The 22,932-nt window shown below is 41.2% G+C and overlaps 1 protein-coding gene across 7 annotated transcripts in view; it reads left to right on the top strand.

Annotated features, from left to right (window-relative positions):
* FAM135B (family with sequence similarity 135 member B) overlaps positions 1-22,932 on the top strand; it is a 271,095-nt gene that overhangs the window by 149,512 nt on the left and 98,651 nt on the right. For 6 of the 7 annotated variants that reach the window (XM_019289330.1, XM_019289329.1, XM_010404724.4 and 3 more), the window contains one exon: positions 10,039-10,118. In XM_019289330.1, the coding sequence (XP_019144875.1) occupies positions 10,039-10,118 (80 nt within the window). Of the gene's footprint in view, positions 1-10,038; positions 10,119-22,932 lie in introns of those variants that run through there. The other variant, XM_039549457.1, reaches the window with a different exon arrangement.

Here is a 22,932-nt window from a genome sequence, read left to right as displayed (position 1 = left end):
CTTGTCTCCTTCACCCGGGCTTTCTCCCTATGCCTCCATGATGGGTATTGCTTTTCACTTTTTACTTTTTCAGAAGGAAGCTAACTTGTTAGAAAGCTTTATTTTTAAGTTTTGGTCCCCAGAGTTTTCATGGAAAGTAATAGTGTGTTTGGCAGATTATAGATTACTCTGTTTTTCTGGGAATCAGCCTGGATGGCCACAGATGTTTACTCTGTCCTGCATAAGCTTCTGGAATATCTATCAGGAAGCCCTCAGATGGTAACACACTTGGCAATCCTCTGCTGGGGATCATCAGTACAGGACAAAAAGGTGTCTTAGTGTTTCTAGAGAGAGAATGTGGTTTTTTTACATCTGAAGACCTTGAGTTCAAAGCCCATGAAGTTAAGTCTTGCAATGAGATTTGAGCTCTCTTCTATTGCTGTTTTCATGAAGAAATCCTTCTTTTTCCTTGCCTGTAAGGCTTTTTCTCACTGACTTCCAAGACAGTGTGCTGCAGTACTTGGCTCCCTGGAAGTAGTAATTCAGTGGAGAAGATTTGCTGATAGGGGCTCCTGGAGGACAACTCCAACACTAGTCTGAGGAGCAGCTGGAACTCCAGGCTGACTCATCAGGCTCAGCACACAGCTCATTTGTTTGCTGTGTGTATTAGCTTAAAAGTGCTTATTTAAATGCAGCCTAACCTGGGATGAAATTTTAAGCCTCGGAGCTGTTCAGGTATAATTCAAAGCAGGTGGAAGCTTTTCAGTTCTGAACTTGTCTGGCTCCTATGACACTGTTACTGAGCCACAAAGGTTTGATTTCCATGCTGCAGGAATGATCAGGGAGGAGCAGTCTGGTCTGTTAGTACTCCTAGTGAGAGTGATCTGGTTTGGTGGCGTGATGCATCAATATTATCTTACAAATTGCTTCTCTCAAATCAGTCAACCCTTCTAAACCGGGGTTTTACAGTGTCATTAGAAGCCAATCGCAGGCAAGGACAAGTAGGCAGCAACTTGCAGGACTAGATGGGAGCTGAGATACTCTGATATTAATCTGAGGGAAGGAAGGAAAGGAAGGACAGAGTCCAAAGCATCAGTAACAGGGCTGGTACCACCCTGCACTCTGTTGGTTTTGATGTAAACCCTCTAGAATTAGGTATTGTCCTGTGGTATGGTTAGATCACCAGAGATGATGTGATGAATTATATGTAGAAAAAACATTTTATTATTCTAACATTAGGAGAGGAGGTCTGAGCACCTCAGTGTCAAGAGACTGAGAGGTGCCAGCAGCTCTGCCCCGTGAAGGAGGAGGCAAGGCCAGGGAGTGTCACCCAGCACATCTGTTAGTGCAGCCAGGCTCCTGAGGGAGGCTCACATGTCAGCAGGTGAGGTGAGTCAGTGCAGGTCAGCAGGGCTTAATATGTGTCCAGCTAAAGGAAAACAAAGAAGCCACTCAAATTATTTCATTTTAAAGATTAGAAATTCACAAACAGTCAGTGAAGGTGGAGATGGCAAATTCATTGCTAATAGGGCTACCCATGCACTTTATCTTGCTAGAGAGAAGGAACTTGGAGTAGTATGCACTGCCTGCATAAATAACATTGTCCTGCAAATAAAAAGGATCCATGTCCTATAAATCATTTGGAAATGTACTGAGCTTCCCCTACAAACAAATTGGCTTTTTCATTCCTGCTTCTGTTAGGAGCTCTTTTTATTTTATTTTTTTTTAACAGTCTTGTTCCTTTGCCAGCTACAGTTTTTACATCTAAACTGGATTTATTCACGGGCAGTTTATATGTGTTTGTTCTTGTGCCAATGTTGTACTTTCTTGTACCTCAGTCTTCTTTCTTCCTGATTATTTTCCTCCCAATATATTTATAGATGGAGAGAGGATCTGATTGCTCTGTTTTGCTGAGTTAAGTGTACCAAGTCCCTTTAGGTCTTAAAATCAGCTTGCTGTTTCCTGATCTTCCCTTCACAGTGCCTGTACCATATTAGCTGGCAATTTTCCATGCTCTCCCTACTTTACTGAAGTCTAAATAAGCTTTTCTGCACTGCTCCTCCCTTTAAAAAGGGAAAAAACAACACACCACAAACCAGGTGTTTACTCAAAAAGAGGTACTGCCTAGCTTAACTCTAATGAGCCAGACTCAGCCTAATTGCAGTAAAACAGGAATTGTACTGCAGTTTCTCATTTATTCCCTAATTATTCTTTGCCTTAAAATCTACTGTAAAGCCTTATGTATTTCTGGGGCCACACTCAGGGGGCCAAGTGATGTCCATTCCACTCCCTTTGCAAAATGACTGTTCAGCTTCTGCTCCTCACCAGCACTTCTGTAACTTCATGGATTTCTTGGATTCACTGTAAATCTGTATTACCAAGTGTCCAATTCACATGCCACTTCTACCAAGGTTCTCTAAGAGAAATGGCTTGTTATTTTTGGAGGCAATATCTCATTTATCATTACTGTAAGCTCCATATCACTACCAGGTAGTTCTTTCTTACACATTTGTGGTGGGGGACCTCCTGTAACTATTTTGGTGGCCTTTGCAATGTCTACCTCAGTCTGATTCTCTGGTTTTAAGTATAGCTTTTGATCTCCACACCGTGTTCTATTCTTTGTAGTTTGTATGTTCATGCTTTACATAATTTTGGAGATTGTCACTCAGATGGCAAGAGATAAAGTTGTCTGTAGGATTTCTTCCCAAGCCTGAAATTCAGAGAGCAGCTACTTACACAAAGAGGGAGAAGCCATGTCCCTGCAATTGCCCACACCCAGGCAGCATCCCACCCTCAAGGCTCTGCTCCTGCAGTATAATCACAGCAAATGTTCCTCTCAGGTGAGAACAGATTATGCCAACTCTAGGAGAGCTCAGGAAACAAAACTGATCCCTCTTTATCTTGAGGGGATTGGAAGAGTCTGGTGAGGATGAGCAGACTATGAGGCTACTCCTTGATGAGAGTATTAAGAGCCAGCTGGAGATGATTCACTTGTTTTGAGGAAAACCAGGCACACTGTATGGTCAGGTGTACCTGTTGCTTCTCAGCATGATTTATGTCATTTATAGGATTTATGTCATTTATAGTTCAGAGTGCCTCACTGGAACAGATGAATAGTTTTAGCACCCCCAGGAAACATTTTCCTTCTGCCATCCTATTAGAATCATAGAATGGTTTGGGGTGGAAGGGATCTTAAATATCTTGTTCCAACCCCCTGCCAGGGAAGGAACACCTGGAAGACCAGGTTTCTCAGTTGCCCACATCCAACCTGGCCTTGAACAATTTCAGGGATGGGGCACCCATAGCTTTTCTGGGCAACCTGTGCCAGGGCCTCACCACACTCACAGTAAAGAATTTCTTCCTAATATCAAATTGAAATCTACTCTGTTCTAGTTTGAAGCCATTCCTCCTTTTCCCTTAGCAGGGACTGAGGGCAGTATTCAGACATCCAACAGTGTGGTTTTTTGCAGAGGCACTGAGTAAAGTGTTTTATTTGCACTCATATTAACATGGCTTTGTTTTATATGTTGGTCTTAGTGTCACTCAGACTGGCACAACAGAGAGGTGTGGGACCGTGGGATGGGGAAGTGGAGACATGTATCTGTGTTTGCTGCTGAGGAAATTGTGTGGGACTCTGCATCTTGCAATGTATTTTATAACATATTTTATTTCCTGTATTTTGATCAGAAAAATCCTCCTCACAATGCACAAGCTATTATGAGTAACATCCAGCTTCACAGTGGGGGAGCAAGAACCTTTATATTTTTGCTTTTGCTTGGTTATAAAGTCACTGTTTGGCAATTCCTCCCTGCTTACAAAGGCTTAGAGGAAGCTCTGAGGAGGAACGGATAATATTTGCCTGTCTAATGATTTAAATATTGATATGTGGCTTAAAAATAGGAAAAAACAAAAACCCAACAACCAGCAACCACACAACAGGTAACAGGTTTTATTCAGTTTCCTGCATGGAGGCTGCTTATTTTAACTGGACAACAACCATTCTTCTGAAACTCAAATAAGGATGTCCTTGGGTTTTTCTGGCCACCCAAGGGGAAGCTGTTCTTTGCTTATATACTGCTTGTGATATTTATCTCCTTTATTTACCTCCTCTGGAGCTGTTGTTAACATTTTGCCTGAAACTGTCACTGAAAATATTTTCAGGGGAAATATTCATTTTTTTAAAGAATAAACTGATAAATTATGAGCACTAGTATTTCTATGTAATTTTTAACTCAATCGACCAATTTGAGCCTTTAATATTGTCACTGCCCAGTGTGTTCTTTTCCATGAATGTCATTGAGGTGTTGGGGGAATCTGAGGTCCTCTACATCTCTGTCCTCTGCCATTGATCCAACTGAGCATCACTCTCATTACCTCAAGGTGCAAGTCTTTGCAATGCACTCATATACACAACTGAACCAACAACAGGACCTTTAGAAGCCTCTTGTGTCTGCTGACTAGAAGACTATTCCCTAAAGTCTTTCTTTAGGAAGAATTATCTAATTCCATGATGATTTATACCAGAACTGCTTTATGCCATTGCATTATGAAGGCCAGACCTTTTGGTATTAGGTGCCAAACAATCTGCAATAAATAATTTATTAATAATTGTTTATTGCCATTCTTTTTATTAAGAACTAAAACATGCTTGGCCACCTAAAAATATGAGTTGCATTTTTGGCTGCAATCCTTAATAGTGCAGACCTTGCTAGTCTCTGGATTCTCTTTATAGCTGGATCTTCGGCCTCAGAGTTTGACCTTAGTCTGAGAGTTCCTTAGGTTTCTATGACTTTGCTATGCATTTTTTACTTTGACCAGTTCAGTTTAGTGGGTACACAGGAAGATAACTCTTTGTGACCCCTATAATATCTCTGCCATCCAAATGAATTTACCAAAATTTAGGGGATGAATAGGGAAAGGTTTAAATAAGATGAAGACCTATTTCTTTTATGTCCCAGCACCTAGTCCCTTTGGCAAAGGACATAAGGAAGGTTGGAGCTAACCTTGTTATGAAGTCACCAGTACTGAGGTATCTTCATGTGTTTCTGATATCCAAGGCAGTGTTGTCTGGGCAATGAGGAAAAAAGGTCTGCCCAGCATCCTCTTAGGAGCTGAAGGTCTCTGAGTCTTCTGAGAATTTTGACTGCCTGGCCATCATTGCCCAGAAAGGTTTTGGATGCCCCACCCCTGGAAGTGTCCAAGGCCAGGTTGGATGGAGCTCTGAGGAACCCAGTCTAGTGGAAGGTGTCCCTGCCCATGGCAGGGGGTGGAATGAGATGGGCTTTAAGGTCCCTTCCAACTCAAACCATTCCATGATTCTATGATTCCATTATATGAAAGTGTCATCCTGGGTGCCTCTGTATAATCTCCCCAGCTTTAGGTGGCTGTAGCGGGTTCAGTTCATATCCTGGCCAGAAACACCAATTATGTGTAGTGGTTTGGTTCAAAATATCCATTACTTACTTATTTTGCTTCTGTGAGATAAGAATTAGGAGAAAACAAAGCAGGCACAAAACTTAAAAGAATATAAAGAAGTTTATTAACAGACCTAAACGAAAGAAAAAAAAAAATCAGACTAAACCTTCAGAACACTTCTCCTCCCCCACCTTTCTTCCTTCTCCCACTGACAACATAAAAAGACAACTCTTGAGATTTTTTACCAGTCAGTTTACCACCTCTATAATAATCTCTTTTTCCATTCACTTAGGGAGAGGAGTCTCTCTTGCTCATGCTATGGAGACATCTCCACAAGAAACAGTTCTCTCATGGCTTCAATGTCACAGCAAGGTAGCTGCCCAGGTTGGTTCTCTGCTCACATGTGAGAGTTCCTTCCCTCAACTTACAGCTTTCCCCACAACTGCTTTTGAGGGTTCAATCTTGAGCTACTGGGGTACCATTTTAAGGTTGAGCTGTTCAGAAGCAAAGGTTCTCTTCACCTATCTCTGGGAGCATCTACATTTCTAGGTACAGATGTCTTCTTCTTCCCTGGGACCAAGGGTCTTCATCACTTTCATCTCTCTCTGTTCAAGCTTCTCATCAAATCACAGCTACTTCAACATTTGCTTATTTCAGCACAGGTGCTTTTGCTCACAATTGCAGTTTGAACTCTCCATCCCCCCATGCTTTCATGAAATTACAACGGGTGCCCTGATGTATCACAGTCCATCACCATAGCTTTACAAGAGAATAGCAGCTTCTAGGTTTGAAGCATCTCCTCTTTCTCCTCTCTCGGGACTTCAGCTCCTCCTTCTTTACTGACTTTGGTGTCTTTATGGTGTTTTCTTCACGTACCTTCACCTTTCCTCTTCCTCTGACTCAGGAGAGGATTAATGTCTGCAGGCTTCATCTGTTCTGGAGAATCTTACAGCACTAAGAGAGTTAATCTCACCCGGGCCTTGCAGCTGGAATTTGCCTTTTGCTGTTGGTCACCTAATTTCTGCCAGGTGGTGGCCAGAGCTCGTTTCGGTGTAGCATTTTATTTCGGCAGCCACACAGGGAGGGGCTGGCCAAGCTGCGGGGCCACCCGAACAGAGCAGGGCTGTGGATGGAACAGGGCCATGCAGCTCTGGGGTGGCTGTCTCCCGTGTGGCCTGGCTTGCACTGAGGGGTTTGCGCCGGGTGTCCAGCGAGCAGAAGCAGCTGAGATCTTCAGCCAAGCCAAGCCGCACTGCAGCTGACCCAGCCAGGCCACGCTGAGCAGGGCCTGGCCCTTCTGGGCCGCGCTGAGGGCCCCCAGTTACCTGTCTGGGAAGCAAGAGAGATTTCCCAGGGTTGATTCGTTCTTAAATGTGGATCACAGAGGCATGTCAAGCTTCTCAAGTGGCTTAAAAAAGTTGCCAATATTCAAACTAGCCAGTTGATTGGTTCTATTGGGTCTAGAGGCAGCTGTAAGCACCTCTTTGCAAAAGAATCACTTCCGTGGCTGATGGAGCCCTCTTTAACTAAAAAACCAAACTATGCTAAACCATGACAGTGGCTTAATCAGAAGCACCAGCCAAGCCACTGGAAATCAGTTTCCTAATGGAAATATTAAGGGCTGCTTGGGATGTTTCTGAACATGAGACACACAATGAGGGAAGGCTGACATTATCATAGTGTGGTAGTAGGTACCCAGTTAGATACTCCCTGAAGGAACTGCAGCCTGTGGAAGCATCTGCACTGGAGCAGGGAATGTGTGAAGAGGAGGGACCAGCTGAGAGGTGCTTTTATGGACTGACACTAACTCCCATTCCCATCCCCCTGAGCTGCTTGGGAGGAGAGGAGTCTGAAAAAGTGAAGCCAAGCCTGGGAGAAAGGGAGTGGGCTGAAGAGAGGTTTTATTTTAATGTCTGAGTTTGTCTCTTACTACCAAATTGTGAATAAATTGAATTAATTTCCCCAAAGTTGAATCAATTTTGCCAGTGGCAGTAACTGGTAAGCGATTTCCCTGTCTTTATCCCATCCTATTTTTCAGCCTATTTTCTCCTGCTGTTCTGCTGATGAGGGGGAGGGAGAGAGCATGTGGTTGGGAATTTGGCTGTTAGCCAAGGAAAACCCACCACAATTTTGAGCAGCAAAAATCTAAAAAGAAGTGGCCAGACAATTACAGAATATTATTCTTTGGAACTGATCTAGTGGAATGGGCACATGGTAAATCTTCAATATCTGCATATGGAGGAGTGTCCTGTTACACTAATGTGTAATACCACTTTAACACCCTATTGCTCTTATTTGGAAGTTATTAGACTTTATGAATAGTCCACATAGGGTATTTTTGTCAATTAAAAAATTGCATTGCATAAAAATGTAATGAGAATTCAAAGGGTCCTAAGGCATAATTCTTGCAATTGCTTTAGAAAAAATCAGGATCAATACCATCAATTAAAAACTCCTGCATAGTGCAAGAATAGCATAAGGGAGAAAAAGATCAGGTAGCTTAGATTTGGTTGCTGTTATGTTTAACTAGATACTGTGTGTATTTAGAATATGAACTGCTTTTATTTTCTTCTCTGAAAACTAAAATGTAAACAGAGAGTTTTCATGCCCAAGATCTTGACTGAAACAGATACTTAGAAATGTTAAAGGTTGTGCTGGAATTATATCCCAGTTGGGAAGGAGCTGCCAGTTGGAGCAGGCAGAGTAACGTGGGCTTTCAGCTGTGAAGGACATGGAACAATTGCCTCTGGAGTGGTGCTTTTTTTGTTTTGTTTGATTTTGTTTTGTTTTCTCCCCATCAAACTCCTTTCTTCAGCTTTTAACCTCAGAAAGACAGATCTAGTTCATTCATTATTACACATCTAGCAAAGTTTTTATTGGTAAGTGTAGCCTGTGTGAGATGTTGTTCACAGGAGTTCACAGAAAATTTGGTGTTTTCTTACAGTTATAGTGATGCCTTAGGTTTTAGCTTTTATATTTTCCAGATCCTGTACTGCCTAGTGTGTAACTCTGAAACTTCATATATCCTGTTAGCTACTGTTCTCACGTTTTGGTTAGACATAACAAGCGTTCTCTGGACCTGAACTCAAGGACACCTTGTTGTCTCAGGCCCTGAAATAAGTAAACTGAGCCTCTGGACAGGGGGAGAAAACTTGGGTTAATTACGTCATTACTTGAAATTATAATTGGAGAATTAACCCTGGTATGCAAATGGACAAAACTTATAAAAGTGTGAAAAACCTGTGACCCAGGGTCCATCTTGGGTAGAGCCTTTTGACTGCCCAAGGTGTACCTTTGAAGGCCCTTCAAATAAATACATGCTTTTATTCTCTTAATCTTGTCTAGCCTCTGCTTTCAGATAGCCACTTCAAGGCATCAATAGAATGGTTTAGATTGGAAGAGACTTTTGCATTTAGAGACTGGGACAAAAATTGGGCCAAACCTATCTGCAGATAGTAGTGGGTCAGAGGAATTTATAAACAAAGAGACCAAAGGAGGGAAAATTCAGAAAAAGGGAGACACACTAACATGGTGTTACAGGAGGTCAGTGGGAGGTCTGCAAAGAGCTGGAGGTATCCTGAGATACAACGTCCTGGATTGGACACTGTACTGAACACTGCCTCGTTTTTCTCATCCATGGAAGTGGTGATGAAGGAAGACTAGGATGAGTTTTTTCCTTTGTTTAGACTGAGCTCATGTTTTGGGCACTGGAACAGGCTCCCAGGGAAATGGTCACAGCACCAAGCCTCCTGGAGTTCAAGAAATGTTTGGACAGACAACGCTCTCAGACACATAGTGGGGTTTTTGGGGTGTCCTGTGCAGGGCCAGAAGTTGGACTTGATGATCCTTTTGGGTCTCTTCCAACTCAGGATATTCTGTGATTCTATATCTAATTTAAACCAGTGAAATTGCTGATGTTTTCTTTTTCTATCTTCCTTCATCTAACGCAGGGATCCCCTATGGGATAACAACCAACCAGAATACAACTGGTTTAGAGATGATTAACAGAATCACAGAATAGAAAGGACCACAGTGAGACATCTGATCCAACCTGCCTGCTCATGCAGGGTCACCCCAGAGCACATGGCACAGGATTGTGTTCAGACAGTTCTGGAATATCTCCAGTGAGGGAGACTCCACACCTTCTCTGGGCAAATGATTAATGCTAACATTTTCTTGATAAGGTAGACTCGACATGGAACAGCAGAATGATAACTACTATGTATAATTTGAATGTTCCTAGATATGAGATTAGCACTTTTGTTGTCTTTTCACTGACGTTTCATCTTTTTTTTCTTTTTTTGTTTTGTATTAAATTTTTGTGATTCCTTGTATGATCTCACTGCTTTTTATCATAGATGTTTCTCTACATCTCTCTCTTACAGGAGGCCAGGTGCTTTTCACAATTCTTCCTCATTATTCACACATCAGGCCATAATGTCCACTCTGCCTGGTGTAAAATAGGAGGGGCCAGATTAAACCCACTTCAATTAATGCTAAAAAGCAGAAGAAAAGATCCTGAGCATGCCTGTTCTCTTGAGCACTTTTGAGTGCAGATGCCCAGGATGTGCTCTCACAGAATTTTAGGTTGGATCAAGAGGTCACGTCTCTAACGGTGTGTAATTTTTAATCCTTTCTCTCCAGGTATTACCAGATAAGAGCTGGACTGAAGATCCCATCCAGGATTCCCCACAGGCTGTTTGCTACGGTTGCAGGACAGACAGGTAAGAAGGTGCCAGAGGAATGTGACATGACCACAGCTGGGGTAGGATGGAGAAGGAGAGTCTGTGTGGGGAACAGGTGAGCCTGGATTGGGATCCAGACCTGGTTTTGCCTTATAATCAGTAGTTGTTCATCTTTGTTCTGGTAAGGGTTTGTGTCTGGTATGGGGCTTGTGTCTGTCAGAAAAGGAGAGGAAATTCTCACCCTCTTATCTGAAAGCATCTCTCTTATATGTGGCTCCTTGCTGACATTTTTTCAGTTTAAAATTATGTTATGTATGTAAGGTTCTCTTTTTATTTATTTTTTCTTTTATAAATAATAATAAAAAAAGTATTGTTCAATTTGGAAGTCTGATTCAATTAAAAGGTAAAATTATTAGACAAGTTTTATAAAACACAAATAGTTATACCAAAATCTGAGGGAATCACCTAAAAAAAAAATCCCAAATTCAAAAGCTGAATAAATAAATTTCCTTGGAAAATCAATGAATATATAAATAATTTAGTCTAGACTTGGAAAAACATCTCGTTGTGAAAAATCCTCATGGAAGAAACAAATTTATTTTACAACATATTCCAGTGTAATTTGACTTGGCATATCCAGAATCCCCTGGAGTTCCTTTGATCTCTGGAAATGTCCTTAAATTACAGCAGTTTCAGGCATAAGTAGCCTTATACTAATGAAATAACCTCCTTTGAAGACAGCTAGAATTTTACTTTCTTGGGGCAAAAACTACTCAGTAACAAACAATAAAAAAGCCAAACTACTCCTGTTTGGAAGAAACTGGTTTATACTTACTTTTTTTCCAGAAAAAATATTTTCTTTTCCTTCATACACCTTCAGCATCAAGAAAATACTGAAGATTCTTTCACCTCTTCTAGAAAAAATTCACGCAGACACATGGGCAGGGGAGAGGCGAGGCTGGCAGTGCAGTTACAGGATTAGCAGTTGACTTTCATAGTGCTAATGCAATCCAGACTGGGCTCTAATAGCTTTATAGGGCTAACATCAAGACAAGGGATATTTAAGCCATTAAGGCTTTAAACAGTTTCTCCTTGGCTATCTTTGCAAGTACTTCCTAATTGATTTCATACATCTGCAAGAGAGCATTATTTAATGGGACTGAACTTAAAAGTACACAGGCCATAATGTGGGTTTTTTTCATGCCACTGATCTCTCTCAGTATGTGGATAGCTGGAATAGGACTAATTAAATTGCTGTGCATGTTTCAATAAGACACTCCTATTAAAATAGCATTACAACAAAACAAGGGTGATTTAAAATAGTGAATAAACTCCTACCTCACCAGCAAGAACCACTATAAAATAAGTGGAATTCATGAGTTTGGTTTAAAGGAAGTATTTTTAATCTTTCCATTATCAGGTTTGTAGGATCTCTGAAAACTGAGAATATATTTTGGAAATTATTATGTAAATTCATAAAGTAAAAACTGTGAATATATGCAGTAATAAAATGTATAAAATATGTAAGTATATAAAATAAAAAAGAGGCAGTATTTATCTTCCAATGCACATGGCTTTTTATTTTTATTAAATGTGCAGGATTTACAATAAAACCTTGGAAACTGACAGCATTAGCAATGTTTTCTTCCCACTAGATGTTTTCCGCAACAGAGGCAAAAAACCTGCAGTTTTCAATAATTCAACAGAGGGAAAGCTGAAGTCTGACTGGGTAGTCCCTTGGTGGTGACCAACTAGGTGTACTAGAACTCCATCCATGGCACAGGACTGGCAGGTTGCATGGGAAGCCTTGGTGACCTACCACGTGGTCCACAGTTTGTCCACATCTTGTCTACAATTTAGGAAGACAATGGGCTGTGTGGCTTAATCAAATCACAGGAGAGCTGTGTTGGAGCCCAGGAGCCCCTGTGGTGTGGTCACTCATGTCCTAAAAGGCTGACTGTTAGCTTGCATTGAGTCAGGGTGCATGAACAGGAATATGCTGTGAACATAAATATATTCATAAAAACATATACATTTCATTCATACTCCTGAGCATTTTTAACAAGGTGTGTTTCCTTATGGACAAGACAAGACTGGTGGCTGGTGAATTTTCACAGAATCATGCAATCATAAATTTTGGAAAAGACCTCCAAGATCAAGTCCAACCTTAGGTCCGAATACCACCATGCCCACTAAACCATGCAGTGGAGTGACACTTCTACTTGTTTTTTGAACACTTGCAGGGATGGTGACCCCACCACTTCCCCAGGGAGCTTGTTCCAATGCTTACGCACTCTTCCAGGGAAGAAATTTTTTCCTTATATTCAACCTGAAACACCCCTGACTCAATTTGAGGTAATTTCCCATTGTTCTATCACAACTTGTCGGGGAGAAGAGACTGACCCTCACCTCCTTTCAGGGTGCTGTAGAGAATGATAAGGTCTCCCTGAGTCTTTTCTTCAGACCAAACCACCCCAGCTCCCTCAGCTGCTCCTCGTAGGACTTATATTCCAGATTAAGGTCCTCATTTTTGAGCAATGAAAAGGAGAGAGGGAACAAGGCTTGTTGTGTACAGTCTTCAGTTGCTGTCATGCAGGTTTTGTACCCCCACAAAATTTAGCCTCCTGCTTTTAATAGATACCATGACTGAAGCCTGATTTGGGCTTGTGAAGAACAAATTACGCTCTCTGCTCATTCATGTGCAGCTTGTAACAGCACAAACTCCATTGCCCTCAGCACCCCTCCTACAGGGCTGCGTTAGTGCAGACATATCCTGAAGTTAAACTCTAGAAATGCCTTTCTGAGTGGATTTATGGGGCTTTGGCCTCAGATGCTCCTCAGCAGCTTGGCTTGTTAACATCACCATGTGATGGTATCTGCCTGCAGCATACAGTGGGCTGAGCCTGTGGGATCCAAGCACGAACAGCTAGAGGAGCAGGGAAGGTGAATATGCCATCTCACAATTATAATTTGTATAATTAGCTCCTTGGCTGAGTTGTCATATGACCCACTAAGTGTCTTCCATAAGATTTTAAGCTACTGTATAAATTTTGGGGCAAGGATTCATAGAAGTAATAAATATGCAGTCATTCACTGATTTCCAGGCTACAGGCACAAGCTGAAAGACTGCAGGAGTTTTTCTTAAAAACCTGTATTTAAAACATTTTTTTTTCCCTTAAGCATGCAAGATCATTCCTCAAAACACTGGGAGAAAGAGCACTGCTAAGAAACAGTTAGGATTAGCTGTTTTATTTTCATTTGCTGCACTGTATGAAAGAGGGGAAAATGGAGACCAGAGCAGTACAGAAGAAGACTAGTTAAAGAACATGGTATGCATGGGATAAATCTTGGCAGCATTATTGCCAACAGAGGATATGAGGGTGAATTACATTGTTGAAGATGCCTGATAAACCCAGTCTCAGAAAGAATATAAATTTCCATTTCATCTGCAGTGTTTTGCAGTAGTCTACACACCACTTGAATGCATGACTGTTTTGAGAGAGAATATTCTTTAGTAGTGAAAGTTGCAATTGGGTTTTTTTGTAAGTTTTCAACCCACTATGCCTCACTCCCATGTAGTGCCACCAGGGATACTTGTTTGCTACCAGCTTGCCTACTTGTTTACCTTACAGGCCAAGGAAATTGTTTTGCTGGGTGAACATTAAGAAAAAAAGTATTTTGCATGGCATATAACTAAAGAAATTACTCAGGACTGTTGTGTCCTGATCTCCTTTTTACTCCACCCAGAAGTACCACATTACCAATTCTCAACACTCTAAATAGACAAATGTTTTTGAAAACTTGACCTGAAAATGTAATTACAAGTAATACAAAGTGTGTAAGAAAAAATTATCACCAGCTATGCTAATCTTTATTAGACTGTAGAAGTCTTCCATCTAATTTTAGTCAATTAAATTGGGTTATTGTTTAAAAGTCCAGAAAGCCAAGGACAGCCAGGAATGTGGTTCTTTCTTAATTTTTCTCATAAAAGGCAGGGGAGATAAAATACAATATTTTTTCCAGACAAGTCAGGAAAAAGTAGCTGTGATTGCCATTACACATTAACTCTTTTTATTGGTGATGTAAAGGTGTTTCATGTACCCACAACCTTATGCTTTGTCATAAAATGGAATACCTGACTTTAGGTGACAAGAAGAAGCACAATTTCAATTGTGGTATGCAAAGAAAAATAAAAAAGTGGGACCATCAGAAAATCATGTATAAATATAATCATTTAGGTTAGAAAAGATCTCTAAGATTGTGTCCCACCATTAACCTAACACAATAAAGTCCACCACTAACCCATGTCCCTAAAGCAAAGAACATTGCTGTCACCTCTGTCTGAACTATACAAGTTCATGATAATCCACACTGAACTCCTTTTCCTATAAATTAAATTATATTTAATTAAATTAAGTTTGTGGCTACCTTGCACCTAAGACATAATTTGAAGGGGTTTTTGCATTTCTGATATGCTCCATAATTAACTGGTTTTGCCTGTTTTTAATAAACAAGGGTTGATCTTAATCTCCTCGTTAATGTTTGACTATCTCAGAGCAGTTCCCAGTGAAAGAATTCTGCTTCGATTATTAAACAGAAACCTTTTCTTGTAAATGGCTTCTTAATGGAGTCAAAACAAACAGTTGCAGTTAGTTGCTCATTAGAGCAAGGAGAAACAGCACCATGACTTGTGGAACAGTATGAAATTGCAGTCATTAGTTTCAATAACTTTTTGAAAGGTAATTTCTTCCTCCATTAAGTGAAGGTAAGGTTACTGTTTTTGAAGTATGAGGAAAAGGGGTAGAAATTTATGCTTTAGGAAACACATGGGTTTGTTTTCAAAGCTTATTAAAAGTAATCTGAAAATAAATATGCATTTTCTATATAAAATAAAGCATACCTTATAAATACAAATTTTATCCAGAAGGGACTTCACTGTGAGAGAAGATGTTTTGGGGATAAATTGTCTTAGAAAACTTCAGCTGTGAGGTCATAAGAGATGACCCCATCCCTGGAAACATTCAAGATCAGGGTGGATGGGGCCCTGAGCAACCTGGTCTAGTGGAAGGTGTCCCTGCCCATTGCAAATGGGTTGGAGCAAGGTGATCTTTAGGTCCCTTCCAACCCAAACCATTCTATGATCCTATGGTCAGACATTTTAAGAATTGTTGATTCACAATCTAAACAGAACTAATTCCATGATATTCCAAGAGAAAAGGAGAAAGAAACAGAGAAAAAAATAATGAAAAGGAGTAAAGAGAAGATCTTTCTGACTGATGTGATACTTGTGTGCATGTCTCAACCGTCTTCCAGTCAACACCTTTCATAAATGCCTCAAAGGATGGAAGCTGAAGAGTATTTGTGGCTACAAGAATTTCCATGGTAGACTGTCAGCTAAGCTGGAAACCCTCACTTTCCCCCTCCAGAAGCTGGGGCAGATCACTCAGATGAAAATGGTGTAGACCCCACAATGTTGGAGATGCTGAACAGCATCCCAACCCAAAACTGAGACCTGGTCAGTGTGGAAAGCCAAAACTGGGAAGGGTCTGCAAGCACCAGCACATGCCATGAGTCTCTTCCCCTGGACAGTGAGTCTGAAACACAAAACTTCAACATCAGTGGCCACCTGAAGGCCTGGCTGAGACAGAATCCAACTGTTCATATGCAGAGAGCCAACACAGCATTCCTGCTGCTTGGGCCCAAGGATGAACTTCAGCTTTGGCATTAAATCAGCCGTGCAGCTGTTTCAGACCTACCACTCCAGTGTGATCTGGCCTTCACAAAGCTCTCTATTTTTCCAGGTTCACTTACGTGCCTTAAATTTCCCCACACAGTGATTCTTGCTGCCTTCACTCTGATGTAAGGTTCAGTCTTGAGATTCCTTTAAAATCCAGTACTGCTCTAAACATTGGAGAGTCATTTACACCAATTCAGAAGATAAATTCCACCCAGACAACACTTTCCTTCTTTTCTGCACTGATGAAAAATTATCTGGTGTCCTATTGTAATGTCCCGTACTTTACTCAGAGAATTTTGCTTCCTGAATTAATATTTGGAATAAATATATGGAATGTCAGCTACAGACCTATATAAACACAACAAATTAATATTTGCTCACACAAATTTCCAAAGAACAGAATTCTTTTCAGATATGAATTCTCTGACTATACAAGGCTCTTAGGCAACTAGCAATGAGTTTAGAAACAGAAATAAACACTACAAAAATAGATTCTGTTTGTTTTAACAAAGCATTAATCATTTAAGAAAACTTTCTGCTGATCCCACGCAGGTCAGTTATTCTATTGTCTCAAATTTCAGCAAGTCTGAGAAATGAACCATGGTTTATAGAACAAATCAGTGATAAGAGACTATATTTATGTTAGGATCCTAATGAAGTGAGGGCTTCAGTGGATTGATGCCACATTTGTCCCTACTGGGTCTCTCATGGACCGCTTAGGTGGCATTCTCCTGGCACCTACGTGTGTACACAATCTCACCTTCGCAGGTGGTCGTGAACAGCCGCTCACACACACAGTCTGTGCACGAACGTTCTCTGCGTGCTATTCAGAGGTGCTTAATGACAACACACCCGAAGAGAGCAGAGGCAAGAAGAACCGCCAAACTGAAAGCCTGTGCCAGTTTTATCCCAAAAACTCCCACAGGCAGGCAGAGCATCCAAAACCTATAGTCTGAGGGCTAGGGGGCAGAGGCAAGGTTGAATGACATAACAGAGGCCAATGGGAAAAGGGATGGGAGGGGGGAGAGGACCAGCGACCAGCAGAATCCAGACAAAGAGAGAACTTTCTAGCACAGTGTTGTAAGGAGAGACCACTTTTAGGGCAACTTGGAGGGTGTAAAGTGGATTTAGCTACCACAACAGGATCCTTCGTAAAAGGAAATTAATAAGACATCTTGCTTTTATCATCACTGAATCTGTGTATGGGTAGAGAGGTAGTTTTATATAATTCTTTCCGTGAGGCTAATTCAAAATGTCAAAAGGCAAGTTTAAGATAAAGGATTCATCTCAGAAATGTGCACCTTCAATCAAAAGTCACACTGAGGGAGAAAACATCCTGAACTTTTTGATCAAGGAATTTTAAAATTATGGTTTCTCCTTTAGAAATATAACATCCCAATTTATTCTAAATATAAATATGCTAAACATAATATTTCAAAACTAAAACAAGTCTCTTCAAAAATTTAAATATGAAAATGATTATGCACTGAATGAGTTCATGCCTGAAAAATGTTGTCTTTGCACTTTCCAAGTAGGCTTATTTTAGCCCTGGAGGGTCTGCATGAGTGTTGCTCTGCCAAAGAACGTGTATTTTCAACATTCAGCAACTGGGTTTTCGAACTTTCTTAAAAGCAGATTTGCGACTCACTACACGAGGCATATTCAACCCTGGTTTCTTGATTTCAGACCCTAAATTTTCAGAAGTCACTGCTTATTAGTATAGGTTTGGTTTTTATTAATTTTTTTGTTCAGTCTGGAACACTAAAGTTTTAATAGAAAGGTACTTGAAACTAGGATATCAAAATGGGCAAACTAAATAACATATCACAGCTTAAAGTCTGCAATAAGATCTAATATTACCTCTTCACTGAGTGCCAAAAAGGTGATAAAAATGGACAGCTTGAAACAAATTATGCAAATCTTGACAATTGACTGCTACAAACTAACATATAAAAATTTTATATATATATCACAAGAGGAAAAAAAAACAGAAAATGTACCCAGAATTCTGTGCAGGAGACAACTCTGTTTTATCAGCAAAGCTCCTTGAAGTTTGTCATCAGAGCCAAAACCAGGGTTTGTCCTAGTGGTTCATGGAGCTGTAAATTCCTGTGAGCTTCAAGTGCCTGGAATGTTGGTGCAGCAGATTTAAGCAGGTTAAGATTGAAGAATGGGTGTATTGGTTTGGCACAGCCTGATTTTGGGTAGCAGGGGGCCCAGAAAGATGGCTCCTGTGAGGAAGCTGCTGGAAGCTTCCCACCATGTCCAGCAGAGCCAATCTCTGATGGCTCTGAAGATGGAAATGCTGCTGGCCAAAACTGGGCCAATGAGAGAGGTTGGTAACGCCTCTGTGATGACAGATTTAAGAAGAAAATCAAAACAAAGTCACAGGATTTTGGATTCTAGTCAGAGAAGAGGAGGAGGTGAGAACATGTGAGGGAAAACAACCTGGCGGCACCAAGGTCAGTGGAGAAGGAGGGACAGGAGGTGCTCCCGGCGCCGGAGCCGAGGTGCCTCTGCAGGCCGTGGTGCAGCTCATGGTGAAGCAGCTGTGCCCCTGCAGCCCCTGGGTCCATGGGGGATGCAGAGATCCACCCACAGCCCCTGGGGATCCACGGGGGATGCAGAGATCCACCCACAGCCCGTGGGGATCCACGGGGGATGCAGAGATCCACCCACAGCCCGTGGGGGAGGTGTCCGTGCCGGAGCGGGTGGATGCCTGGAAGAGGCTGTGATCAGTGGGAGACCCGGTGGAGAGAGAGGGCCCTGCTCCCAGGCTGGAGCAGCCTGGCCTTGGAGCACTGCACCCCGTGGAAAGAGAGAGCCATGGCACAGCAGTTTTGGGAGGGCTGTGTGCCCGTGGGAGGGGCTCAGGCTGCAGCAGGGGCGGTGTGGCTGCTGCTCCTGAGAATGGAGCCACGCCGGGGAAGTTCACAGAGAACTGTCTCCCGTGGGAGGGACCCCACAGCCTCACAGGGGAGGACTCCTCTCCCGGAGCAGCGGAAGGAAATCTCGGTGATGAACTGACTAGACCCCCATGCCCTGTCTCCCTGAGCTATCTGTGGGAAGGAGGGAGGGGCTGGGGAGGGAAGGTGTTCTAAGGTCTTGTTTTACTTCTCATTATCCTCCTCTGATTCTGTTAGTAGTAAATTCACTTTGCAACTTAAGTTGAGCCTGTTTCACCCTTGAAGTGCTTCTCCCGGTCCATATCTCACTCATGAAGCGTTCATTATTTTTTTTTCTGTTTTCTCTCCTCTGCCCAGCTGTGGCATGGGAGAGTGAGCGAGTGGCTCTTGTGGGTGCCTGGTGCGGGGCCAGTGTCAAACCATGACAACAGGTATATTGTCTTTCTAGAGATATGATAGATAAACTGAAAGTTTGTCCTGCATCATTTGAATTCAGTGTGAATTCAGAGCAGTATCATGTGTAACTGGCAGCTCTAACAACTCATATTCCCTTGAGGAAGGATATATCAGAGGCAATAGGACACACTGAAAAGGGGTCTAGAAAACACTAAAAGATTCTGCAAAAGAGGCTCATGTGCTGGATTTATGTTAGCTAAGCAAGAGGTAGAAAACGGAATGTTTTCATAGAATCATTTAGTTTGGGAAAGCCTCCTGAGATGACCCAAGTCCACCACTAAATCATGTCCCTCAGTGCCACATCCACGTGTCTTTTAAATACCTCCAGGGGTGATGACACAACCAGTTCCCTGGGCAGACTCTTCCAGTGCTTGGCAAACCTTTCTGTGAAGAATTTTTTCCTAATATACAATCTGAACCTCCCCTGGCTCAACTTGAAGCCATTCTGTTTGTGCTACCACTTGTTACCTGGGAGAAAAGAGGAACTCCCACCTCACAACTTCAATGCAGTTGAAGTCCATTGATCCAGCCTGAATAGATCGCTTTGTGGAGCCTTTCTACCCTCCAGCAGATCAACACTCCTGCCTAACTTGGTGTCATAGGCTCCTTTCTGCTGCCATCTTCCTGTTTTTCTAAAAGCTGCTTTTTACATTTTTTAAATAGTTAAACTCCTAAAAGAAAGGGCACAGGCATCTTTGTTGAAGGCTGTGAATCACCAGTTAAGGGATGATCTATGGATCTAAAATGCGGAAGGGAGTGAGGGATTATATGAAGGAGCATGCAGCATGCCTGTATCCAGGTGTTGGAGGGGCTCCCCAGTAACAAGATCATTTATTGTGATTTTCATTTATCTCAGCCTCTTCTATCTTACTTTCATATTTAGCAGGTAATTCTGCAATAAAGAATTTGTTACATAACCAAGGTGATAATAAAGTGTCAGCAGCATTCAAAATGAAAGACTGGCGTCTAGTAGGAGCTAAATTATTATGATTTCAGGAAGGGGCAACTGTATTTTTGTATGGGGACTACATTTAAGACTTTCTTAAAAAAAAAACCAAACTTACGGATGGTGGATTATATCCCAGTGTTCTGCTTGGCAAATCATTATGGATTACAGACATGCTGCAGGGAGTGATGGGTCCTTGAGAATACAGGTGGTCAGGATTTCATAGTGACTATGGGATGCAGAACATCTTAAAAATTAGGATTTAAGTATCCTGAGATCTATAGTTGACAGTTAGATGTTGGTTTAAATAACAGTTGTTAATTAAGAAGTCAATATTAATTCATTAGAACATATGTATATATACTCTTACCAGCTAGAGGTAATAATAGCTCTGCCCTGGGGAGTGTGTCTTGCATGATTTATATATTAGCTTTCTAACAAACCTTATTTCACCAAGCTTTCTATACCAGCAGGAAACAGTTATCTTGTAATGATATGTTAGGCTATATTCGAAGGGCAGGGAATAAATCATCTGTAACCTGAGTTATGGCTGTGAGGTGGAAGAAGCCTTGGAAATCTGTGGCTAAGGGTAAAAATAATCTTATCTAAGTGCTGAAATCTGTGCTGTGGGTGTCTCTACCTAAGCTAATCAACCAGTCTCCTTTTATAGCCAGAGGAGAGAAACAGGTAATTTGAGGGAGTAATTTAACATACCTATTTTAAGATTAGTTGAATCACACCTATTTCTGTCCTTTTACTATAAAAGAAGTTGCAGGAACTTTTGCAAAGACACATTTCTATTTTGCTTGTAAAAGACTTGGCACAAAAAGGCTGTGATTGCAGCCTGTGCCTTCATGTATGTATGCAAATTAGGCAAGTAATAATAAAAGGTAGGAGAAGTGACATAGTCAACACAGAAAGAAGATGGTGCTCTTGTCTTTCCCAGCAAATAATCAAAGATGGCATCTTGATTAAGGATTTTACATTATGCTCCTGAAGTGTTTTCTCAGGGTAATAAATAAGAGAAAAGAGAAGACTCCAGTGTGATAACAACTTTCTTATCCTTTTCTTAGAAATTCTGTCTGGCACTAATTGAAAAAAATCCACTGTATTATGTAAAAAATGAATTAACATTTTCCTTCCGTAATGGCATTGTAATTTATTAATTGAAAATGAAATTGTGGAAGTGGGGTCGTTTGGTATTTATATTTTGTAAGACTAAAACTATGACTATATTTTCACCATAAATTTCATAAATGAATGAAAAATATCCTGGGAAATAGAAGCTGGGTTTGAATTTTGACAAACCGGGAATTTAATTTTAGGTTCAGCAAAGCATTCTGTACTACTAACAGATCTCTAGGACATTACTCTGTGGTCAGTACCACTGAGTTTACACTATGTATGAGACATGACCATAAACTAGAAAAATTAGAGAATTTTCTGTGCCTTCCAGTGTATATATAGGCCTTTTACAAGAATTTGCTTAATTTAGTATTCCAGCCAAGGAGTACTGGTTGGTTTAATTTCCCGTTGATATCACTGACAGGGAGTGCTCTGAAAATTCCTATAGTCTAGAGGTTAAACCAGGGAACACAGACAGCAGGACAAAATGTGTCTTATCTGTAAAATGATGGCACTGCTTCAGAGATGCAAATATTTATATAATTTAATAACCTTCCAAACATGTAAGATAAGTAAAAGCATTCCAAATAGCTAGAGACATACACCCTCCAGCAGCTGCCTCAAAATATTCCATCTGAATAAAAGCTATGTCCCAGGTAAGACAATGATGCCACAACAAGAGGGAGAAGTTATGCTGATTTGCGCATCAATTCTTTTAGGTCCAGAAAAGGCCATTTTTATAGCTATTCTGAACTGCTCTAAACCTAAGCCATAGAGCTTTAGCCAGAGCTTTGTGTGCAGGGCACAGCTCCAGTAAGTGAATTGTGACATATCTTCGTAGAAGTATGTTCAATATTAATTTTAGAAGAGGCAGGTGGTTTGGGGCTATTGTTTTTGGGTTAGGTTTGTCATTTGTTTCAGTTTTTCTTTTCCATTTCCACTTCAGAGGAAGGATTGTCCTGCTTTGTGTGAATAACTTTTTAGTGGAAACAATTGGAACATTCACTGCCTTTCTAGCAGCTGCAGTCAGAGACATATGATGTCCACTCTTGTAGCTTTAATTAGTATTCATCTACTTTTTCTTTTTTTCATTGCTAAAATAAGCTAAAAAATTCAGATATAATCAGTTAGACAGGGCCTTTAGCCACATAATCTAGTGAAAGATGTCCTTGCCCACAGCAGTGAGGTTGGAATTAGACGAACTTCAAAGATACCTTCCAAATCAAACCATCTTATGAGTCTATGATTTTACGCATGAATTGCCATGATCAGACTGAGCAAAGAATATGGATTTGAATTTTGTTTTGAATTTCAATTATGTTTATAATTGCCTTATATACCCATTAAGTGTGTGAAGAATGTGTTAACAAATTGGTCCATTTATGTTGGGGCCCTCCCCCTGCCGTGGGGTCCTGGGAGAGGGGCCCTGGGGGGGAGACATGGGGTTTCCCTCGCCCCTGGTCAGCCTCATTCCCCATTGGTTGTTTTGAACGGGCAAGAACCCTCGGGTCCCATGATTGAGCAGTTCCTCGGCAGACCTCCGGCCATGCGGCTGGAGAAATAAACATCTCTCTGAAACATCTATCAAGAATCGGTCCTTATATATTTCTTTTCCACTGGCCTCGTTGTTTGATACGCGTGTTGCAGTATCCCCACTGTAACAAATGGTAGAGAAATGCTGGC

The sequence above is a fragment of the Corvus cornix genome, chromosome 2, assembly GCF_000738735.6.
Source record: "Corvus cornix cornix isolate S_Up_H32 chromosome 2, ASM73873v5, whole genome shotgun sequence".
NCBI lineage: Eukaryota > Metazoa > Chordata > Aves > Passeriformes > Corvidae > Corvus > Corvus cornix.
Note: the sequence above shows the minus strand (reverse complement) of the source record. Positions and strands in the feature narration are given on the sequence as shown.